This window comes from Hirundo rustica, chromosome 10 (assembly GCF_015227805.2).
Source record: "Hirundo rustica isolate bHirRus1 chromosome 10, bHirRus1.pri.v3, whole genome shotgun sequence".
Taxonomy (NCBI): domain Eukaryota; kingdom Metazoa; phylum Chordata; class Aves; order Passeriformes; family Hirundinidae; genus Hirundo; species Hirundo rustica.
In genome coordinates this window covers 16703743-16724329 of record NC_053459.1, presented here as the reverse complement: position 1 = coordinate 16724329, position 20587 = coordinate 16703743, and the positions used below count along the sequence as shown (strand labels likewise).

At 42.0% G+C, this 20587-nt stretch overlaps 1 protein-coding gene across 6 annotated transcripts in view; it reads right to left on the bottom strand.

Annotated features, from left to right (window-relative positions):
- DIS3L2 (DIS3 like 3'-5' exoribonuclease 2) overlaps positions 1 to 20587 on the bottom strand; it is a 185880-nt gene that overhangs the window by 146555 nt on the left and 18738 nt on the right. For 5 of the 6 annotated variants that reach the window (XM_040074580.2, XM_040074578.2, XM_040074579.1 and 2 more), the window contains exons 3-6: positions 17754 to 17912; positions 17328 to 17470; positions 12051 to 12104; positions 7812 to 7913 (exon numbers count right to left, since the gene is read on the bottom strand). In XM_040074580.2, coding sequence (XP_039930514.1) covers positions 7812 to 7913; positions 12051 to 12104; positions 17328 to 17470; positions 17754 to 17912 — 458 coding nt within the window. Of the gene's footprint in view, positions 1 to 7811; positions 7914 to 12050; positions 12105 to 17327; positions 17471 to 17753; positions 17913 to 18478; positions 18700 to 20587 lie in introns of all 6 variants that reach the window. The other variant, XM_040074582.1, reaches the window with a different exon arrangement.

The window sequence follows — 20587 nt, the reverse complement described above, 5'->3', positions numbered from 1 at the left end:
TGATTCAAAGTATCAGTTGAGATTCTTCAAGATGCTACAGAGACTGTCACAGCTACAGGTTCCAGGACACTGATTCGTATATTGAAGGATAATACCAAATAGCAAGGAAGAAAGACTTCCCGTGTTAGCAGTGTTAAGAGAATTGCTATTGATGCACATAAGTCACTGACCACCACTGCATGATAGTGCACCAGGACCAGACTCATTCCCAGCTCTTGTGATGTGCACAGCAGCTAGGATATAAGCTTCAGAAATCAGAGGAGAAGGGATCCCCCTCATAACAAGTAGCATCACAAAACCAGGCCAGGAGAGTGGGAGGCCAGGAGATCTCCTCAGCCTGGCTGCACTTTGCCCCATCTGGAGGAAGACACAGGAACAGTGTCTGGGAGAAGGCACAACCATCCCAGCTCTCTGAAGCAGCAGCATGCTGACTCAAAACCTACCTACCATCAGACTGCAAACACCTTTATCTTAGATGATTACAAATTACCGACAACAAATTTAATGCATCCCATCTCTGATGACAAATATTCTTCTTATCTCCAAGAACCACCCGTGGTTATAAATGAGGTCCCACATCCTACCCCAAAGAACCTGTTGTGGAAAAATCCCTGTCACTCCTCCAGCTGCTGCAATTCTTCATTTACATAAATCACCTCTATTTTAGATTCCTTGTCCCCCTGATTTATGGCCTTAAGAAAAACAAACATGATTAAGGAAACAAGGGAAAAGAGTTAATGAACCAACCTCAGTAGCTCTGACCACAAGTAAATACTGCAGCCAATTGCTGTTTCTCTGACAGCCAATAACAGGAGCAAACATGCAAATAGATTTGTAGCACTTTTCTTATTCTTCAGAACTTAGGGATACAATCCAAAACCACATTACCTGAGGACTTAAAGATCATCAGGTTTTGAGTGTCGTAGCAGCTCCTCATTTCACCAGCTATCAAGCTAAATTAGGAATATAGTCTCCTTAAAAAAAACAGAGTATGACATTCACTGTACCAAGTTTTGGCCAATGAGACTTTGAGTATCAGTACAGTTGACTTAAACTTATTCCTAATTATGCAGATCAGAAAGAAACTCAGACTACAGAAAATCTGGACAGTGTCTCAAGAAAGCATTTATAAAATGTTAAGTGAGTTTAATGTGCATGATCTTCTAAAAAACAACCCCATCACAACAACAGGTATCCTGACTCTTATAAGGTGCAGCCTCCAAATACTCATGTGATATCACCAAACAGGTCTCCAAACTGGCAAAAAACAAACAGTTCTAAGAAATACTAATTCCACAGGAACCAAGAACTAAGAAAAGTCCAAAATGATAGTGGTTATATAAGAGATTGGATTAAGAATAATCTACTGTGATGTGTGCATATTTACAGAAGACTTGGAAGAACAGAGTTTAAAACAATCACTTGAAGAAAAGTTAGTTGTTAAAGGAAACAATTTGCTGTACTAGATTATTATGTGACCAAGAAAAAAGTAGTGAGCAGGAGCAGACATCAGGTATTAAATGTTGGCTTGCCTCCTCTTCTAAAGTAAGATCAGATGCCCCAAGAGCACTTCCCTCAGTGCAAGATGAAGCCCTTTGAGCAACACACACTGAAACTTAGCAGTATCTCACACAGCCTGAACTCACCCCCATCTGCTATTATTGCACTGGGGATGTAACAACTGACCACATGTCATGAATGATTATTTAATGTTTAATTGTTCACCTAAGAGTAACATTTTTTATCTTATTCTGTGCCTGTGCAGCCAAACCACAGCTGCAATGTGACTCTGTCTGCACCGGTAGGACAGGATGCAGACAGTCAATAAAAAGAAGTTTGCCTTCCTACCTATCCAAACAATTTGCCTCTTAATATCACTCTTACTCAGCACAGAAGGAGGAAGAATAATGAGAATATTAGACTGTTCGAAAACTCTGTACTGTACCTTTCTTGTGGATTTTACTATTCAGGATCCTGGTTTTGGCTTTACCATCAGAGGGACAGAGGCAGGAAAGGCCCTTCTCAGGAAGGCAGGGTTGCTTGCAACATCCAAAAGGCTGGTGTTTCTGCCTCCTTGTTTCCCACGTGCAGGGGAGGCAAGGGCTGCACGCAGCTCTGGGTCATGGCAATCTCACAGAATCCAGATCATTATAGTAATTACATCATTATGCACCATAAAAAGCACACCAGTGCTTGCTATTAAAACTGACTGCGTTAAGATGTCAGTTGATTCACTTCAAGTGATATTTGATTAAGAAAATGTGATAACGACATCTGCAAGAAAGCAAACGCAACGCCACATATGCCTTGGAGTGCAGCACTTGCAACTCTCTCAGCTTTTCTGCTCCCAATCTACTGCATTGCTACTCCATGCCCAGTCAGTTTGCAGCTAAGCAAAGCCTGGGAAGAGCCACGGCAGCTCCCAGCGAAGGCCCAGCAGTGTGGAATGACATGTGGCCATCCAAAGAATGGCACAATTAGAAAGTTAGCATGTAATGAAGCTTTTCCAGATTCCACCAATTTGTGGTTTGGGGGTATGCCAAGATGGGGAGGGATATGAACGCACTTGTGTGTGACCGTCAACTTACAGCCCTCACTGTAAAGCTTACAGCAAAACAAAGGAAAAAAACAAAACAACTGCCCCTCCTCCCTTACAGCATCCATCAACCTTTCAGATTTGCTAGAGCTCTGCTTTTCTGGACATCTTCCTAACTGGCTTCTTAGGCTTCCCACTTTACTCCTGAATATCATGAATTACACTTGAATGTTTTTAGTGCGCCAGAACACTTACTATTTCAATAATGACTTCTCCAGAACTCATTTTTTTTATTATTATGAATGTAATGTTTCCAAACAACATTCTTGATTGTTAGACTCAAACAGTGTTGCTGTGATAACCCTCTAAGAACCTCATCTCCTCCTGAGTTACTGTTATCCTTACATTAGCTGCAAAATTTTGAGAAGAAACTGACTCTCAGAAGAATTTGGTTGAAATGAATTATTATTCAGCAGGGCAAATCCAAAGCTAGCATCCCCTCTGGACAGCTAATGCTTCATAGGTTTTCACCAACAGTGGGAGGCAGTGACTTGCCAGGATACGTAGCTGTGTTCAAACTATACGTGGTGATATTTGTGATGACTGCTTAAATCAAATTGTTCCTTCTTCACATTTGTTTGTAATTGTGCCAACAACAGTCACAGCTGGGAAAAGTGAATTGTACTTTATGTCTTCTGTACAGAAAGTGTTTAAATATTTATCTGTGATGTATGGCTCAGAAGAGGCAGCTTGAAGATCTCCTGCTGCACTGGTTTGCATCTGACAGCTCAGTGTTGAACAGAACACGTGCTTTCATGAGCCATGAAGCATTACCATTTCTATCACTGTTGGACACTTTGTGACTAAAATGTTGGACCCATTATCCTATTATCCAGCAACACACGCTGTACATAATGAACAGCTCTATATCCTTGGCCTTAGAGACCTTCTGTCCAGATCAAAGAACTGGAAATTGTGCAAAGAAGTACTGTAAGCTGATAAGGAAATTATTCATAAAACAACAACAACAACAGAGGCACTGATCTGCACCAATTTCTGAGAAACTGGCAGGATAATCAGGAATTATTTTACCTACATATACAGTATATTTATGCATACCTGGAGACCTCACTGGCATTTTGTAGCAAGCAATAGGGAGTTAGACCCCAAAATTCCTTTTTCTAAGTTTTGGGCAGCACCAAGTCCTTGTCTGGGTACTATTTTCAGACTAAGACTAAAATTTCAGCTCTAGCGTGCAATACATGAGACGGTTGTCATGAAAAACATTCCACATTATAAACTACTACTCTAAAAGCACCAGGGATTGGGCCAGGAATCCAAGCCCCAAGTGATATCAAATGACTTATTATGCTATTTCCTTCCACCAAAGAAATTACATCTTGCAAGAAAAACCAAAACAGATACCTGAAATTAAACAAATTCTGTCTGGCAATTAAGTAGGCGGCAAAAGAGCAAAAAGACGCTGTGAGGAAAAACAGGTTAGGTTTATCCTCCACACTGACACACTGCTTCCCTCCTTGATGAGCCTACAAAATATTGCTGTAATCATAATATCAACATTTTCTTTGACTTCCAGTAATTATACCACTGTATAATTGAAGCTTCTGAAATTGATGTAAGCACAACTCTGTAAAATATAATAAGGACCCACAGGTGGAAGTTAAAGCAGTGAAAATCAGTCAAGAAATAAGGCACCATTTTTCTTCTTTATCAGAGTAATTGACAAGGACTGAGGTAAACCCTGCCACTGGCTATCTTTTGTTGTGATGCTCTTTCAGAAGATAAAGGCACAGACTCAGGGAAGACCTACAGCTTGAAGTCAGGAGACACTCTTGCACACTGCAGCGATACTCTGACTTCATTCGCTAAGAGTAGGTTAAGTACCTGGAAAAACAGCCTAAGTCAAATACCTTACTTTGCAAAGCTAAATATTTGAAAGTTACCATAGCACCTCAATATTCCCAAGATGTAACCCAAGAGGACAGGAGAGGAACTTCTGAAACTCAGCCTCCAACTGCGGTCGCCGCAACGCACATCGCTCAAGCCTGGCAGGAAGCTGATGGCCACCTCCTTCAGGAGAGCAAGATAACAAATTTCAGGGACAAACAGTCTCTCCTTCAGGTCTGTGGTGCCACACTGAAATTCCTGGCTCTTGATCAGAACTAATAGTAAGCAGAGAATTATGAACTGACAAACTGACCGTCGCTGAACAGCGCGCAGCTCTCCCGGCGGACGCGTGAACAAACAGAGCTTTAAGGCCAGGCAGAATAAGCACAGGGAGGACCACGGTAGCTCATCCAAGCAATTGATGCACATGCTGGGAAGGACACAATGTTGAGAAATTCAAGTCTAATAAATTTCCCACCACTGAGCCAAGAAGTAGAAGGCTGGAGAGAGAAAATATTGCTGTCTCCCTCAAGAAGGTATTATATAAAGTATAACCACACATCCAGAGTATTTCAGCATTTCACTGTGGCATTTATACCAGTGTGTAGGGTACCACCATTACAGCTCAGTGGGACACAGTATATCACTGAAGAAACTGCTCTCCAGATGGTGGCTCTTCCCTCACAGGCACTTCACCTGCAATGAACAATTCACCAGGGCCAGGGCAGCTCCTAGTTTTCAATTCAAGCAAACACACAGGTTCTCTATCCAAAATCCATAGTTAGTAACCAGTCACAGGTTTTCCCTTTTCCTCCCACTTACACATATAAAGTGAACTGAGGTGCCAGCTAAGCCCTGTCTTTACTGGAATACAGGAATACACTGTGACTGCAGAAGGTCCATGGAACCACCCGCACTAGCAATGGGAAGATCTTCCCCCAGAGCATCCAGAGGCCATGCAGGGTGCTGGAAACCAAGAAGGCACAGACTCAACACACTCCTGAAACAACACCCTTATCTTGTGCAAGAAAGTGGTACAACAGCAAAAAATCCAGCTCATTTCTCAATGGTAATGTGTTGGGAATAGAGAACCATAAAAATAATCAGCACACACATCTCAGTCCTAACAAACCAATATGGACAGAGCCTACAAAGCCTCCTCTGAGAGCATCAGTTATACCATGTATCTGATTTACATTTTTCAGAGAAATAACTGAAGCTCTTCAGCTTGTTCCAATGGCCCAATGGGAAGGAGAAAACCCTCAATACACCTAAGTGGCAGCTTTGCAGCAGCATGAGACTAAACAAATGGAAAAACCTAAAATAGGTTGCGACAGTTTATCATTAATCAGTATGAATTACTTGGCAAAAGGCAGTATCTTTCAGTGCAATTTAGTGGCACCTTTCCCGAAGAACTAATACAAACATAAGCACATAGCAGGAGATTTGAGGGGCAGGGGAAAAGGGATGTCAGCGCTGATTGAGTTGATGATGGCAAGAAACAAAAAATGAGACTACACAGGGCAGCACCTATGTGGCTGAAAAACATGACTGGCATGTTCCAGCTACTTCATTTGGCAAGGTTAAATTCACCACAGAAGAATCATAATCATATTACAAAACACTCAAGTCTTTTGAATGGTTTCCTTGCAGTCAGATACCACTTCTCTAACAGTTCTATTTATTCATGCATTTTCCCAGGACAGGGATAACATTCTGAATCCTTCCTCTTGTATTCATAAAAGATCATTACTGTTGAGCATATGAAGGTATGAGAATAGAAGAGAGAGCAAGAGGCATTATCTTTGTTTAGAGACAGATATAATGGAAAACTGCAGACAAAGCTTCCAGCTCAGGCAATCTCTATCAAGCCTACAAAGAAGCCCTTGTGCTGGCAGGTCCTGGCAAAGGATTTAAGCATCCAAACTATTCAATTTTTCCATCGATATGAAATGGTTTAATACAAAACGTAACTTGCATATATGGATTTGGTGATCAAAACACATAGCTATCAACATAGTTTTAGTGAACTCTGACTTGAAGTCTTGAATAGCTATCGAAGAAATTTTGCTTTGACCCTCAAATCTGTTTCTCAGAGGTCAACAAGATGGCAGCAAACCTCTTTCTTTTATTTGTATATGGATATATCTGTAATACCATGGATGCCCCTTATGATTGCCTTTTATATTAGGTTTAGTTTTGTACTTACATGTGTCAATAAATACTCAGGTCATTCACTCATTTTATGCATACTTAAAAAGAAGAGACAAGTCCTAATATGTCTCAAACCATCATTTAAACTGTTATTAGATTTAACAGAATAGGTAGAAGGTTCAGCAAATGACCAGACTAAACACCTTGCATTTCCAAGTCTAAAATCACATAGCTTCAAACAAAGACAGGCAGAGAAGGTAGCTAGACTGAGTAAACAGCACCAGGCCAAAGTTCAGACCAGTTCCCACTCTGCTGGAAACATCCTTACTATTACTTTTGTCTAAAAGATCTACAACAGTCTTTAAACTCTCAAGAAGAGTTCAAAAACCATATTTGGAAAACAATTTGTGGTGGTTCCGTCATGAAGCGTGAAAACCCATGTTAAAATTGCTAACTGTAGGTTCCATCTCCCAGCAACTAGAGAAAAGGAGCAAAAGCTGCCCTAGCATAGAAGTGTTAAAAGATAAACATGCAAACAAGATTAAATTATCCAGATATTTGAAAGGACAAAGTTTGATTAGGGAAAGAAGTTTCACCAGTGGAAAAAAAAAGAAAAAAAACAACAAACAAAAACCCAGACAGGGATCTTAATGAAATCCTCAGACATGAAAATGAAAAGCAATTGTCCCACATTTGTATTGCTCCAGTCATTTCACACATGCTTCATTCACGTAAAGAAGGGTATTACCACAAAATCTGGAGCTGTGACAAGATAAGCTTTTCATGGACTGAGGAACCAAAAATTAGAGAGAGTTAATCATAACTAAAGCTTTGTGATCAACACTTGTCAAACACATGAGCAATTGCAAACACCTACACAGCGCTATCCAAAACACCACAGCATGAAGACAGGCAAATAGCAGATACCAAAAGTCACCCTGACAACTGTGCTTGGAACCAGTCTCATCATCAGACTTTCCCATACAGTGATAATGAAGGCCATTCCATGCAAAGAATGAGGTTTCAAGGCCTCAGGTATCACTTCTTCCAAACATTGTAATGGATAAAGTCTTTTAATCAATAGCAGCATAAACTCAATTTAGCTAATCTGATTTGTAGGAAATTCTCTGTTCTCTGTCTCAGGCCCTACAAGTTTAGTGATGAAAATTGTAATAAGCTCTTTCAAACCACAGCAAAAATATACTGAACTGACCTTCCACTGATCCCTGGGAAGCAGCTTCACCACCACGATGTCACCGTTCAGGGCTCTGTTGCGAGCAACCACTCCATCAATAAAGATATCACGACTCCCATCCTAGTCAAAGGGGAAGAAAAGTAAGTGCCAGACCAAAACATATTAAATCATGGTTGTTATGAGGTTTAAAACACTGCCATCACACCCAGGTGAGCCAAACACGCTGCAGTAGTGCCAGGAACAAAAGGGATTCACCATGTGCCCTTTAACACACAGGATCTTTCAGCAATTGAGCACCTTTGTATGGATGTATCAGTACAGTAGCTCCACACTATGTACACAAGACAGAGCCAAGCCCTCAAATGTGTTGTCTCAGCTCCTCTACAGTTACTCTTGGGAACAGGTACAGAGTTTTCTGCTGTCACAGCTCTTGACACATTAATTTCCCACCTCAAACATTCAAAGCCAGTGTTGAGAACAGGCAAGTGTTCAGAACTGCTTACAAGACAGTCTGCAAAGTGCTCCCTGCAGAGCTCCTGCTGCTCTTCTGGTGAGCTGGGAAAGCAGGGACAAGGAGCTCCTGGATCAGCACAGCACTCTGTGAAGGTGATCTGGATTATAGTTAGAGATACAGTCTCTTGTTTTTCAAATGAGTTAACACCATATATTCTGCATTTGGCACATCTAATGTTAGAAGGTATCCCAAATAATGACAACCACAGATGCCAACTGCAAGCCAGGAGATCTTTTAGTGTAACAGACATGTCAGGACACCTTCTCTGAATACTCTGGCTTAGCATCCTTGCACAAGAGCTTCTGCTAATTGCACACACTATTATTAACCACCCCTGATATGTCTGGCATTCGGTTACTCAAGATTTAGTTTGAGAGATTTTCTTCATGGGGTGAACAAAATTTCCTGAAGATGCCAACACAAAGATTTTAGTTTTTAAAGGATTGCCAGTTTTGTCTTTTTTTTCTTTTGATAATTATTGACCGTGCTCTCTCTGCTTTCATTTCTGCTTTCCCATAATTCAGTATACAAAAAATTCCATGTGTCTGTTTACAGTGCAATGAACATGTCAAACAATGTGAGCATTTAGTATCAATATGACCAGTTCAAATAGTTTTTCTGAAAAGAGTTATCTTTGCACAGTTTTGAGGTACAAAAAGGAGGTTGAGTTTCTTCAGATTAGTACTTCATTGTCTTTCAAAGAAAAAAACAGCCTCACAGGACTTAAAGTCTTAATTGCAACTTCAGCTGTTTCTCAGACACTTCTGAGTCTCATATGCATGAATAAATACAATCAGAACTACCAGCATCCTCAGTGTCCAAGAAAAACTTCTTTTATAACCTGAAAACATGAAGCCCAAATATCACATAAGTATCTTACTCTGCTTAGATACCAAAACAATAAAAGGAAGAACCCTGCCATGATGTGAAACTAAGGCTGTCCTCCAAGAGACCAAATCACTCTTAGAAAGAAAAGCAGCAGCAGCAGCTCAACAGCTGTGTGAAAGCTGCCTCCCATGACAAGATGCAGAAAAATTGCAAAGCCTCTTGGACCAACATAATTCAAATTGGAAACCGTTCTTTTCAAAAAGCCAGATTTTTTACACATGGTCTTACTCCTTATTTCTCCCCACCCTTTCCCTTCAGCTCCAACTCTTTACCTAAATCTGTCATACACAAGAAAATAAAATGTTCAAAGTCACTTTCTCAGGCAAATTCCTGGTTTAGGTTAATTTTTTGTTTTTGTGGGTTTTTTTTCCTGTACCTGTAGCTGCCTGTGCTGCAGGACACAGGCTGGCATTCACAATAATTTGCTCTACACTTTTCTTCCTTTTCTCCTGTGTCCATGAAAATACAAGATGTTTTCTTCCACTCCCTGTAAAGGTGCCTGATGTATCACACCACCTGGTTAAAGCTGCATCTCCACACTCTGCAAGAGTCTTGTCTTTAATTGCACCCACACACTCTCTTTCCAAAATATATACATATATATATATATATATATATATATATATATATACATACACAAAATTATATATGTGCATGCACTGCTTTTTTACAGTAGTTAATTTCAACATCTGCAACAAAGCTGTAATCAGAAAATTGCCATCAGTTTTGGTTTTCCCTCCAAAAAGAAACATCTCTATATCTTGAGCTTCAGGCTCACAACTGCTGAGTGAACTTACGCACTTCCAAGAAAATTTGCGCGTCCCACTTTTCCTCTGCAGAGCTGACACTTCTGATTGCTAATGCAATTCAAATGGCACTGAATGACAACAGAACACAATCACTTGCAAAGCCTTAGCTGTCCCTGGAGTACATCTGCTCTACCAGCAACAATGGCCTCAAGATTTCGCAGCCCCCTCCAGGGAGCATGGGCCTTTCTCTGCAGTATCTCCAGCAGTGCTCCCTATCCCACTCTGACAAGACATCTGCAGCACTTCCATCGGCTCTGGAAGTGTCTCCCACAAGCACAGCACAGCTCCAGCCACTGTCACTCATGCTCAGCAGCACCATCCCTCATACCGACACTTCGAACCGCACCATCCTGTGCAGGGAACACATGAGATGCAAGGCAGAGATTTAAATTCCTGGGGTTCGTTCTCTGGGGAGCTTCAAGAAAAAAGCCCTGGGCCTTCCCCTCAACTCTTCATGCAACAACGAGATGAGCAGACAGAGCACAAGTGCAGCAAGAAACACGCAGGGACTTCTGGTGTCAGAAGATGAACAGCTGTTGCACTGAAATCCATGAAGCCATGGCCAAGTCATAGCTGAAGTGAAAGGGGTACAGTGCCCTCGTCAACAGCAGGAAAGAAAGGGTGATTTTCCACAGCTGCAGCTCTTGCAGCATCTGGCAATGATGGGAAAGTGCTGCAGAACACCAAGGCTGCAGCCCCTCCATTATGGCAAATAATGTCATACAAAAGGATAAGCTTCCCAAAGCACCTCTCTTAAATGACTGTGTCTACACAAGCCAGAGTCATCTTCATCCAGGTGTTGATTCTGGTGGTTCTAGTATTCATCTCCATGAAGGGCAGAAAAGTGGAAAGATAGCCGAGATAACCACCTCTGCTAGCCCTCCTTAATGTATGCATTCCTGCAGACAGAACAGGCACAAGGCAACAGCTGGACACCAGAGGTGCAATTAGGGGTAAAGCCTTGCATCCAAACAACTCATGAGAGTAGCTGAACTCCTCTTTAACCTTGCATTTCGTAAATTCAGAGAATATATTTAACAGCTTACACTTACCACACCTACAAGGACACCTGGCAAAGGAAGGCTCAAAGTTCCTTTCACTTACACACTTCGCTTCTGATGTAGCAGAGAGTTGTTCTGTACTTCTTCCTCTAGTTAATGTTAGCGTATTCTGTGCAGCCCCAACCTTTTCCTACCCCTGTAATGCCAACCCTCTCTAACAAAGCTCCAACACATTGCCCCAAATAGACAACACGAGCTGAAAAACACCATGAATTTCAAGGCTTTCAGTCCAAGCCCCAAAACAATAGTGCTGTCAGTAGCAGGGACAACAACATAATCAGTGTTTCACTGTCTCAGGGCAGGCTCTGACTTCTCATCCCCACACCAGCAAAACATTTCAATATAAAACTCTCATTAACAGCAACACTTTGACCAAGTCAGCTCCAGATAAAAAGCTTTGGCTGTGCCAGCTGTGAGGTCACCTTCCCGATTGGAAGGCCCTGAAATTGCAGGAGTCCTTCTTTTCTGTCAAAATAAGGAAAGAAGAGAGAAGAGGTGCAAGCCAGTCCCATGTGGCAGAAGCACGTCCCAAGCCAACCAAGATAGAGCCCGTGCCAAAGCGGGCACATGAAAAGGAATCACGCATATTATTTCTGGAATGACTTTTCAAATTAGCTCATGCAGCAAATCGAAAATGGAGAGCATATTTGTTTAGGGAAGATTAACTTAAATCAGTGGAAAATCTATAAAACCTCTGCAGCCATAAACCATGGGTTTCTGATTACGCTATCTGGTGGTCCTCAAACCTGACTTCAGCTGGCCTCTGTGGGACCCTGCAGTATCCTCAACTTCAGCACAAGCAAAGTGTTTCTTCCACGTATGAGAAAGCAGGATTTGGTTGGGAATATTTGATATAAAAGAAAATCCAGATTGTGTTCATTTATTCCAACTCATTCACCTCTGAGTGACCTTCTGTGCACAGCATAACTCCTATCTTAATGCACCTTTACTTATGAACTTTAAAGCATTATAAAATTACACTTACTGGAGATGGAATGAAGGCTTCATGGTACTTCTTAGGATTTATTCTCAAGGGTCCCTTAAAAAAAAAAGAAAGGAAGGAGAAAGATTATGCCTGAATCTTATTAATTTTATTTAACACCAGTTAAATTAGAGAGCTGTGGGTAATATATCTACAGCAAAACATGAGAGATACATCTAAATTTCCATTATACATTTCAAGTCTTGACAACTTAGCATCCAAGCAATTTCAAGCCAAAAGGCAGTTTCATGATAGGCTTAAGCTGATCTACTGCAGTCTGTCATCAAAGAGATGTAGAATCAGTTGTTGCTGCTACTGGATGAACTGAGGATCCAAGCTCTCCTGTTCCTTTCACACATTTTCTGCTGAGCATCCACCAACTTCGTTGACAACTGGATAACAGAAACAATTTCGCTTGCTCTGTCTTGGAAAAGGAGAATGTTGGGTTTGCTTATTTTGGAGGATACAAGGAAAGAGGAAAAGAAAAGCTGAGCTTGCATGGCAGCAGGTATCATTCTTATGGGGCTCTGGCTGCTTAGGCTGCTCCTGCAAACAGACAGCAGCAGTAACTCTGTGATAATAAAGTACATTTCCAAAAAAGAATTAAAAGGATTTTCCAAAAATAAACATTTAAAGTCTAGAGGATTAAATTCTGTTTAAACATACTTAAAGGCAAACTATCTTAAATACATTTAAAAATTCCATGGTCTATCTATTTCTGCTTTGCTATCTGCCAAATTAAAGGCCAAGTCACCTGCAACAAATTCATATCAACCCTCCAAAGTAAACCAACCAGTTTTGCTGCTTGCATTCAGGTCCATCCAAGAGAAAGACAGAGCCAACCAAAGCCTTATAGGCTACACATCTGCATCCCAAAAGGATCCTGGAAATTAGGATTCAGGTGACTGCAGTTCAAACTGATGGCATTTAAATCTTATGGGAATACGTTTTAGGTATCTGCCTTCCAAGAGGCTTCTGCTCTGGGAAGAAACTTTAGAGATTTCTCCACTTGTGTATTTGAAGTAATGCTAGCCAATTTATTACATGAACAGAATCCATCTGTTTGCACTTCTGTGTTAAGCAATCATAGGAGCATCTCACAGGAATTGCTTCTTTAAAACTTTACGGCGGCAAATAATTTTTAATGTATTCTGGGAACCACTCAGCCAATGGGAAAATAGAGCTGATTACATGTGAAAGTTTTGCTGCCTTGAAGAATTCACAGATTTACTAAGACTTTCCATTGCACTTATTGCTAAAGTTTACCAGCAAATACAGAATACCAGATCACCAGCAGCATGTATTTCATACTCTTTAGATACTGTTTGAGTACTTTGCTGTGCTATCTCATTTTATGTCTCACATAACTTGTACTAACAGGGACACTCACCCCCATGGCAGGCATAACCCAGGACAACAGCATGGAAACAAAAATGACCCACTGAGAGAAACCCTGGGGTATTTTATGCTCAAGCAAAGTGAGAGCTGACTTGCTGTCATCAGTTTCTATCACCACAGGCACCCACTGATGGAAGACTCCCAATGGTCGTCCTCCATTTATTTCCCAGAATCAGTCAGCAGAAGCTGCTACAGAGAGAAAGGAAAAAAATGGAAAGGGATTGTTGCTCCATTTGACAATGAGTCAATTTCCATATGTGGATCTACCCATCAGCACTAAGCAGGTGAGGGGATATCCTGTTTTCCTCTGCACAATCCCCTTGAATAGTTTGGGACAGCTGTCAATCAGGTGTAAATGCCAATCATGCACATGAAAAATCAGAGTTTGTGTCCATGGCCCAGAAGGCACCAGAGCAGCAATGTGCCCATGGATGCCCAGCTCCAGCAAACACACAGAGGAGCACGGTGTTACCACGTTTATTGTGCAGCCTGTATATCTGCATTTTATATGCACTACCTAATTACGATCAGCATTAGAATTCTTACGTCAAGTAACATTAAAAAACTTCAGCTCTTTCCTTTAAGCAGGAAACTCACAAAATTTATCTTAGAAAGCAGATGGGCCCTATTATCTGTGCCCATGAAAATCCTATTTACAATGTTGTACATTTCACGCTGTGATATCATATCTGGAACCAGTCACTCTCCCCATCTGCAATGAACAACTGTTCTCATATGTGTATTAGGGGGTGAGGATCTGGCTGCAGAGTCTCATGATGTCACACTAATGTTGTATTACTTTACAATGGCTTGCAAATAATAGCTGCTATATTTATCAGTGTTTTTCTGTCATTAGGGCCTTTGTTATGAAAGGGAAGAACAAGGTCTGCAGGAAGGTTTCTAAAACATTTTCTGATGATTCAAGGCAGCTTCACAGGCTCTTGCCAATAAAGTTTCTAACCTTACTGAACTTTCCCAGTGAGACACAAAAGGGTCACAATTTCTCAAGCTGCTCTGCTAAACCCAGGGCAGGCAGTACTCAGACTAAACTTCAAGCATCCCAAACCAAGCAGTTTTTTACAGTCATTGTAACACATATGCCTAGATTCGTTTGTATGTAGAAAACACCAAAAAAAGGTCAGGGTTCACAAGTATCTGATTGCTACCAAGGCTTCCTTTGAAAAAAACAAACCATGAAAATCAGGGAAACCCCAGCTTTCACATCCACAAAAGAGCAGCTTTCCAAGGAAAAACACCCTTTTAACAGCAAAGCAGGCTCTGCATCTCTGTTCGCTCCGCCTGACCCCAGCAGCCCTGCAGGGAGGGTCTGGGAGACACTGGAGGCGTGGAGCAGACATGAGTCTCTGGCTGATGCTTCAGAGGATGATTAGAGTCCTTTGGGTCGATGCTCTTTAATACGCAGCCCGATTTCAGCTGCTGTGTACAACCACCGTGGTGCGCTCGCAGGACGACGCAGGAGCTCTTCGGTCCTGTTTGCCTTCGGGCCATCCGGTGCGATTCCAAGCAACCCGATACACCTGGTGTTTGCTCCCTGCTGTTTTAAGGGCAGGGGAGTGAGAACTCTACACATTCGTAAGCGCCTGAACTCACTGAACTCAGATCCCTTTTCTTGTGGAAGGACACTTCCGGACACGTCGCATGAGTAAATGAAGTCAGGAATCTGCAGGGCACGCTTCTCGTGCTACTTATCAAAACATGATTTATGTCAGATACAGTACCAGAAGCCATTCAGATCAATATTACTGACAGATGTCAGCACCCATAAAGATAACTTTTCACTCTTCCTGATCTAGGGCTGCCTAATCTTCATGGCACTTGTGTATCATCTGAGCAATCTCCAGGTCTGCCAGCAGTTTCTGTGGGTTGGGCTTTCAGGAACACTTTGTTGCACAGCTGCACTGCCAAGGTCCAGCAAGAATCTCAGTGTTACTATAGGCTCTTTAGTCCCTAACAAGGCTCTCAAATTCTCATCCAAATATATTTCCAGGATGCTCCAGAACACAGCCCATGTTCAGAGAGGCACGCTGCTGCCTGGGAGCACTCCAGTTTCCTCAGGGCCATCAGATTCAGCCCAATAGGTTTGTCCTCCCCTTCCATAGGTTCTTGTGGAGCCTTTTTGCAGGTTACCATGCCAGAACAATGCCCTGCTTTTGGGGATTAACACAAGAGGGATTTGCTCATTTTGTCTCTTGCCATTGTAGAGAAAACCAGTGAGTATTCATCTATTCACTGAAGTTGCTCTCAGGATCTCACCTATCCTGGTTGAGGCTGCAGTGACAAATGGTCTTGATGAAATTGTAATGATGAATGAACTGAAGATGAGAAATACTGAGCTGGGATGCCCATGATCTAACACTCAGCTCTGAATGATTAAATCCAGCTTCTACAGTCTCAATTGTTTCCCTGAGCTGTGGAACTGGATGAAAGGAAAACAGACAGAGCCTAAGAAAGCACGTATGACTCTTCCAGTTACGCAGAACATGAGCCGGAGTAGACAATACACATTTACAAGAATTAGGGGTTCATTTGCCAGGGATCATGCAATCACAGGTCCTTGGGGACTCAGCATTTCAGTGGGATTCTCAGGTAGTAGTCATAGCCTGATGTGCTTCATCTGCAGCTGCACTTGACCTCATAGGCAGTCTACGCATACTGCACTTAACGCTATCAGGCAGTGTTAGCAAAAATGATGCCAAAACCACTCCTGAAGGTAAGGCAGAAGCTTTAGCTGATGCCATATGCCAATGCAGCCACGAGGGAAATCACAGCTTAAGGCTTCCATTTCCTCCCCCAGCATTTCCTTCCCATTGCTGATGTCTGTGATGGTCTTTAAAAATTCACTGGCCTGAGGTCCGAGTAGCCCAATGGACCATGCTGATCATCGGCAGGGATATGATTTCTCCCAAAGCTAAGAGTGCATGAGATCGGTCTTCAGGATGGAATCAGGCAGTCTTCTACATAAAATCTTCATCACACTTCCAGAGATCATGCCATTATAATGATATACAAAAATTATTATGCAATTATAATAAAAAATCGGATAAAAATTGAGGTGATGTCATTTGAGACTCCAGTGTATTGATGAAATTAAGTATCACAACCTCACCAGCACTACAACACTAATTAAATGGAATGGACCTGTGTGTGTTTGGGTAAACAATGCCTCAGCGTGGATATCATGCCCTCATTGACTTCCACCTGCCTTTCTTCTCCAGCCAGTTTGATCTCACTGGGATGCCAGGTGTGTCCTGAAGAACATTACAACACGTTGAGGACTGCTATCAATGTGGCGCAAGGATGCTCTCCTCCTTCTCAGCCCTGCCAGCCTTCATGTAAATCTCCTCTATCCAGCAGACAGGACAGCAGGTCCACCCCTGCATTCTTTAGAAAATAATTGCTGCCTAATGATGGCTGCAGTTTTGCTGCTCCAAAAAGAAGCACAATCATTTTTGTGAGAAATTTCAGCAAGAGGTATCTTGCTAAGGTCATTTGTTTTTACTTTTACAGACACAGACAGAGGCTACCAATAACTGCTGCTGTTTTGAGCATCATTTGTAAAAGGAAGTGCCTCCCCACTAATGACCACCACGGCCAGCAGCCTATTCAACCAGAAATCTGTAATTTATCACTAGTGTGGACCAGGAATTTTATAGAACATGCAATCAAACAGAAAACTACTTCAGAGGAATACAGGAGACTCCACCCCACTTGTAGAACATCCTGAGAAAAAGAAGAATATCTTCCTCTGGCATCAACACATGCTACATCAATTCCCTGTCATCAACTGCTGCTGATTTCCAACAACTGCCTGTGATTTCTGCAGGATATCACAAGAGCATGGACAGTGTACATTTCAGGCACCTGAATTAGCTCTCCCCTTTTCAGTCCTGCTGAAACATCTTCCTTTGACACGTAGGCTTCAAATATACTCTTCTTCCTCCCTCGAGTGGGTTTATTTAGATTCTTCCTGTCAGCTGATGCTGGGACAGCAGCATAGGATCCTCCTGCAAACAAAAACTCACAAGTGTTACTTTGCCCACCAAACATGTCTGTGTATCTTAACAGAATCTGTACAGAGCTTTTCTATTCAAACCTGAACTTCTGAGAACAGTTTGCCTAGAAACACTGGCACCCAACTTCAGAACACTGAAAACCCTGGAATAATCATATTTTACAAACAATCAAGAGTCATTTCCTAAGTTAATAGCATTCATCCCAGCCCATCTTTTAAAGCACAGGCTTCAAGGCAGCTTATTCCTGAAGCGTGTATACACATTGCTTTAATACCTCTGGGAGTTCCCAGTTGTCTGGGATTTATTCTGCTGTCTGAATTGTTCATTGTTTCTGTCTGCGATTCAGAGAGTTGCCTCTTCCTATCGAAGTTCTGGGGCGTTCTTGCAGATTCAGAGTTGTTTCTGGTCCTTGCAAACCCTCTTTTTTCTGCACCTGAAATCAAATACAGGTTTGAAATAACAAGGAAGGGAAGAGGAACCCCTGTGCCAGCCTGTGGTCCTGGTGAAGCTCACGGTCTCTAGTTCTTCAGTACAAGTTACAACCATGAGTCACAGCCTTTATCCAAGAGAAACAATGTCTTCATTAGTTCATTTGTAATCTGTTGGCACTTCGGGCCTCGTAATACGCCACTAACCTATTTTAGCATAAATAAAATGCTGGAAATTACGATGCTGAAGTTCAATACATCCCTTCCAAAATCCTGGGAAATTCATTAGAGCATATAAAATGTGAAATTGTTAAACTGTTTCCAAAGTCTCCACCCCATTAAGCCCCCAAGTAGTGAGAAAAATAAAACCTCCCTACAACTTAATTAACCAGTTTAGGAATCAAGGAGGCAAAAAAAAAAATTCTTAACAACCCACACCGGAGTTATTAAATGTGGAGCTACCAGAGGCAGCACGGTCCACAAGGACACCAGAAAGAAGTGCCAAAGCTCCAAACGTCCAGCCTGTTCAGAACAGGCCACAATCACACGAAAATATTCTGCAGAGACTCACCCCTTACTTCCCTGCCATCACCTCAGCCCCTTCCCTACAGCCAGGAGAGCAAGCAGCAGCTTCCAAAGCGTATGCCAACGCTGTTCCACGGATCAGCACATTGGAATGCAACCCAGCGCCGCGCAGCTGCCCTCTTGGCCCTCCACCTGGATACTGAACATGTCATCACAGCTTTGCCTTCCAGCCCCTCCTGGCTACGCTCCCTGGGTCCAAGCTTGTACCTGCAAGTCAGAAAACGTGCAACGCCAACTTATTTGCTACGGTGCTATCCAAGTTACAAGGCAAATTTTTTACCTGTGGTATCCTTCTCAAACAAAATAGCAGATTGCTTCACGGCAGCGAGAAAAAAAATGCCTTAAAAGCTGTAGTTAAGCAGAGATCTTTAAAAAATACGGTGCAACACGAGAAAACTGCTGCTTTTCCCAATCGCAGAGAAAAAGCAATTTTCATATATATAACAACATCAGCAAGAGGGAGGGAGCCTCCTACTTCAGGAGGGAAGAACCAAGACAGGCAGAGGGACAACTGAAGGTGTCAGCTCAGACCAGTCCGGGAAGAGATTACACACCACGGCAGTGTTTCCAAATGGGAAGCTGAAACAAAGAGGAGGTTTCTGTATTCAGTCACAATAACACAGCATCGCTGGGCCTTTTTCTACACAGTCAAGCTTTTCACACTCTGAGGGTGCTTCCAGGGCAGAGACCATCTGAAGAGGTTGCAGCCGTAACACGGCAAGAGCACAGCAGCAAATTTAGGTTTCAGCAGAGGCAACTGAGGCAACGCAAGCGGTATGGCCCACGTAACGAGATGGAACTAAAATCAACAGATTTGCAGCTGCCTAATGAACCGATTTACAAGTGTCCTAAGGGTCAAGTTAAGTTTAAAAACAGACACCAAAAGTAAAATTACAGGCTAGAGAACTGGCAACGCAATTTGCTCCTGGATATGTTTTCAGAGACATTTTGGTGAAGGAATCTGACTTAAAAACTGCAACAGGCAGGATTTTAGGTTGCTCACCCAGAGAGATCATGCATTCTGCTTCATTGGAGGTTCTTAAAAATAGGTGAGACAGATGTCTGCCAGAGTTGGTTTAAGAAGAGTAGTTTTTTCCTTGAGGTAGTGAAATGGATTACATGAGCTTGTAAGGTCCTCTAAAGCCCTCGTTTCTATGACAGCAAGTCACAGAAAATACTACTATAAATTAAAGAGCCCGGGATAAAAAAGAGTCTAAATCTTAACGTATCATTAAGAAGGAGCTGGAAAAAAAAAAAAAAATAAAAAAAGAGCAGAAAACTAAAATGAAGAGGGGGGGAAGCAAGGGGAAAAAAAAAAAAAAAATCTCATTAATTACTCAGCAATCTAAGACCCAGAATTAGGAACTGCAGTAAAAGAGTTGTCCCAGCACTTGGCTTGTCCAATGGTTCAAAATATTTGGGGCCCTTACAGCCAAAAATAATGTACAGCAACAGCAAAGGGTGGAGAAGCATCTTTGTGTGATAAAAGGTAGATATGCAGAGAGGCATCTGCACATTTTCAGCACTTAAGGCTTGGGCTTGCTCTGTGGTGGGATTTTTCATTTGCTCAAACGCAAAAACAAAACTCAAAGACAAAATTCACTCAAAACAACAAACTCTGCTTCAGCATAACTGGCCTGCACAACAGTTGACACGCAGCCACTTCGGATAGTATTTGACCCCCTGGGCCATGATATTTACAGCTAAACAAAGCCACCCCTGTTACAAAGCCACAGGCAACTGCCACAATTAGCATTCAACTGGAACACAGCAAATTCTGCATGACTTTAATTTCTTGTATTCTTTTAAAAGAAAGAGACCTAACTGCAGGTCACCATCTGTTTCAACTTGAGCCAGTATTTGTTTCTGCAATGCACCTGTCCCCTCAAACTGGAAGTTAAAAGTACCTCTCAAGATGGGCTTCCCTGCTGTCCCCACTGCCCAGTATTAATATTCTGATGCATAAACAGACATCATTCCACAAACCAAACTGTAACTTGACTGCTCTATAGCATAGGATATATTGAGACTATTCTTTCTGAAAAATCTATCACAAACATGGTTAAACCCTATTCCAGCACCACGTGTGTCAGTC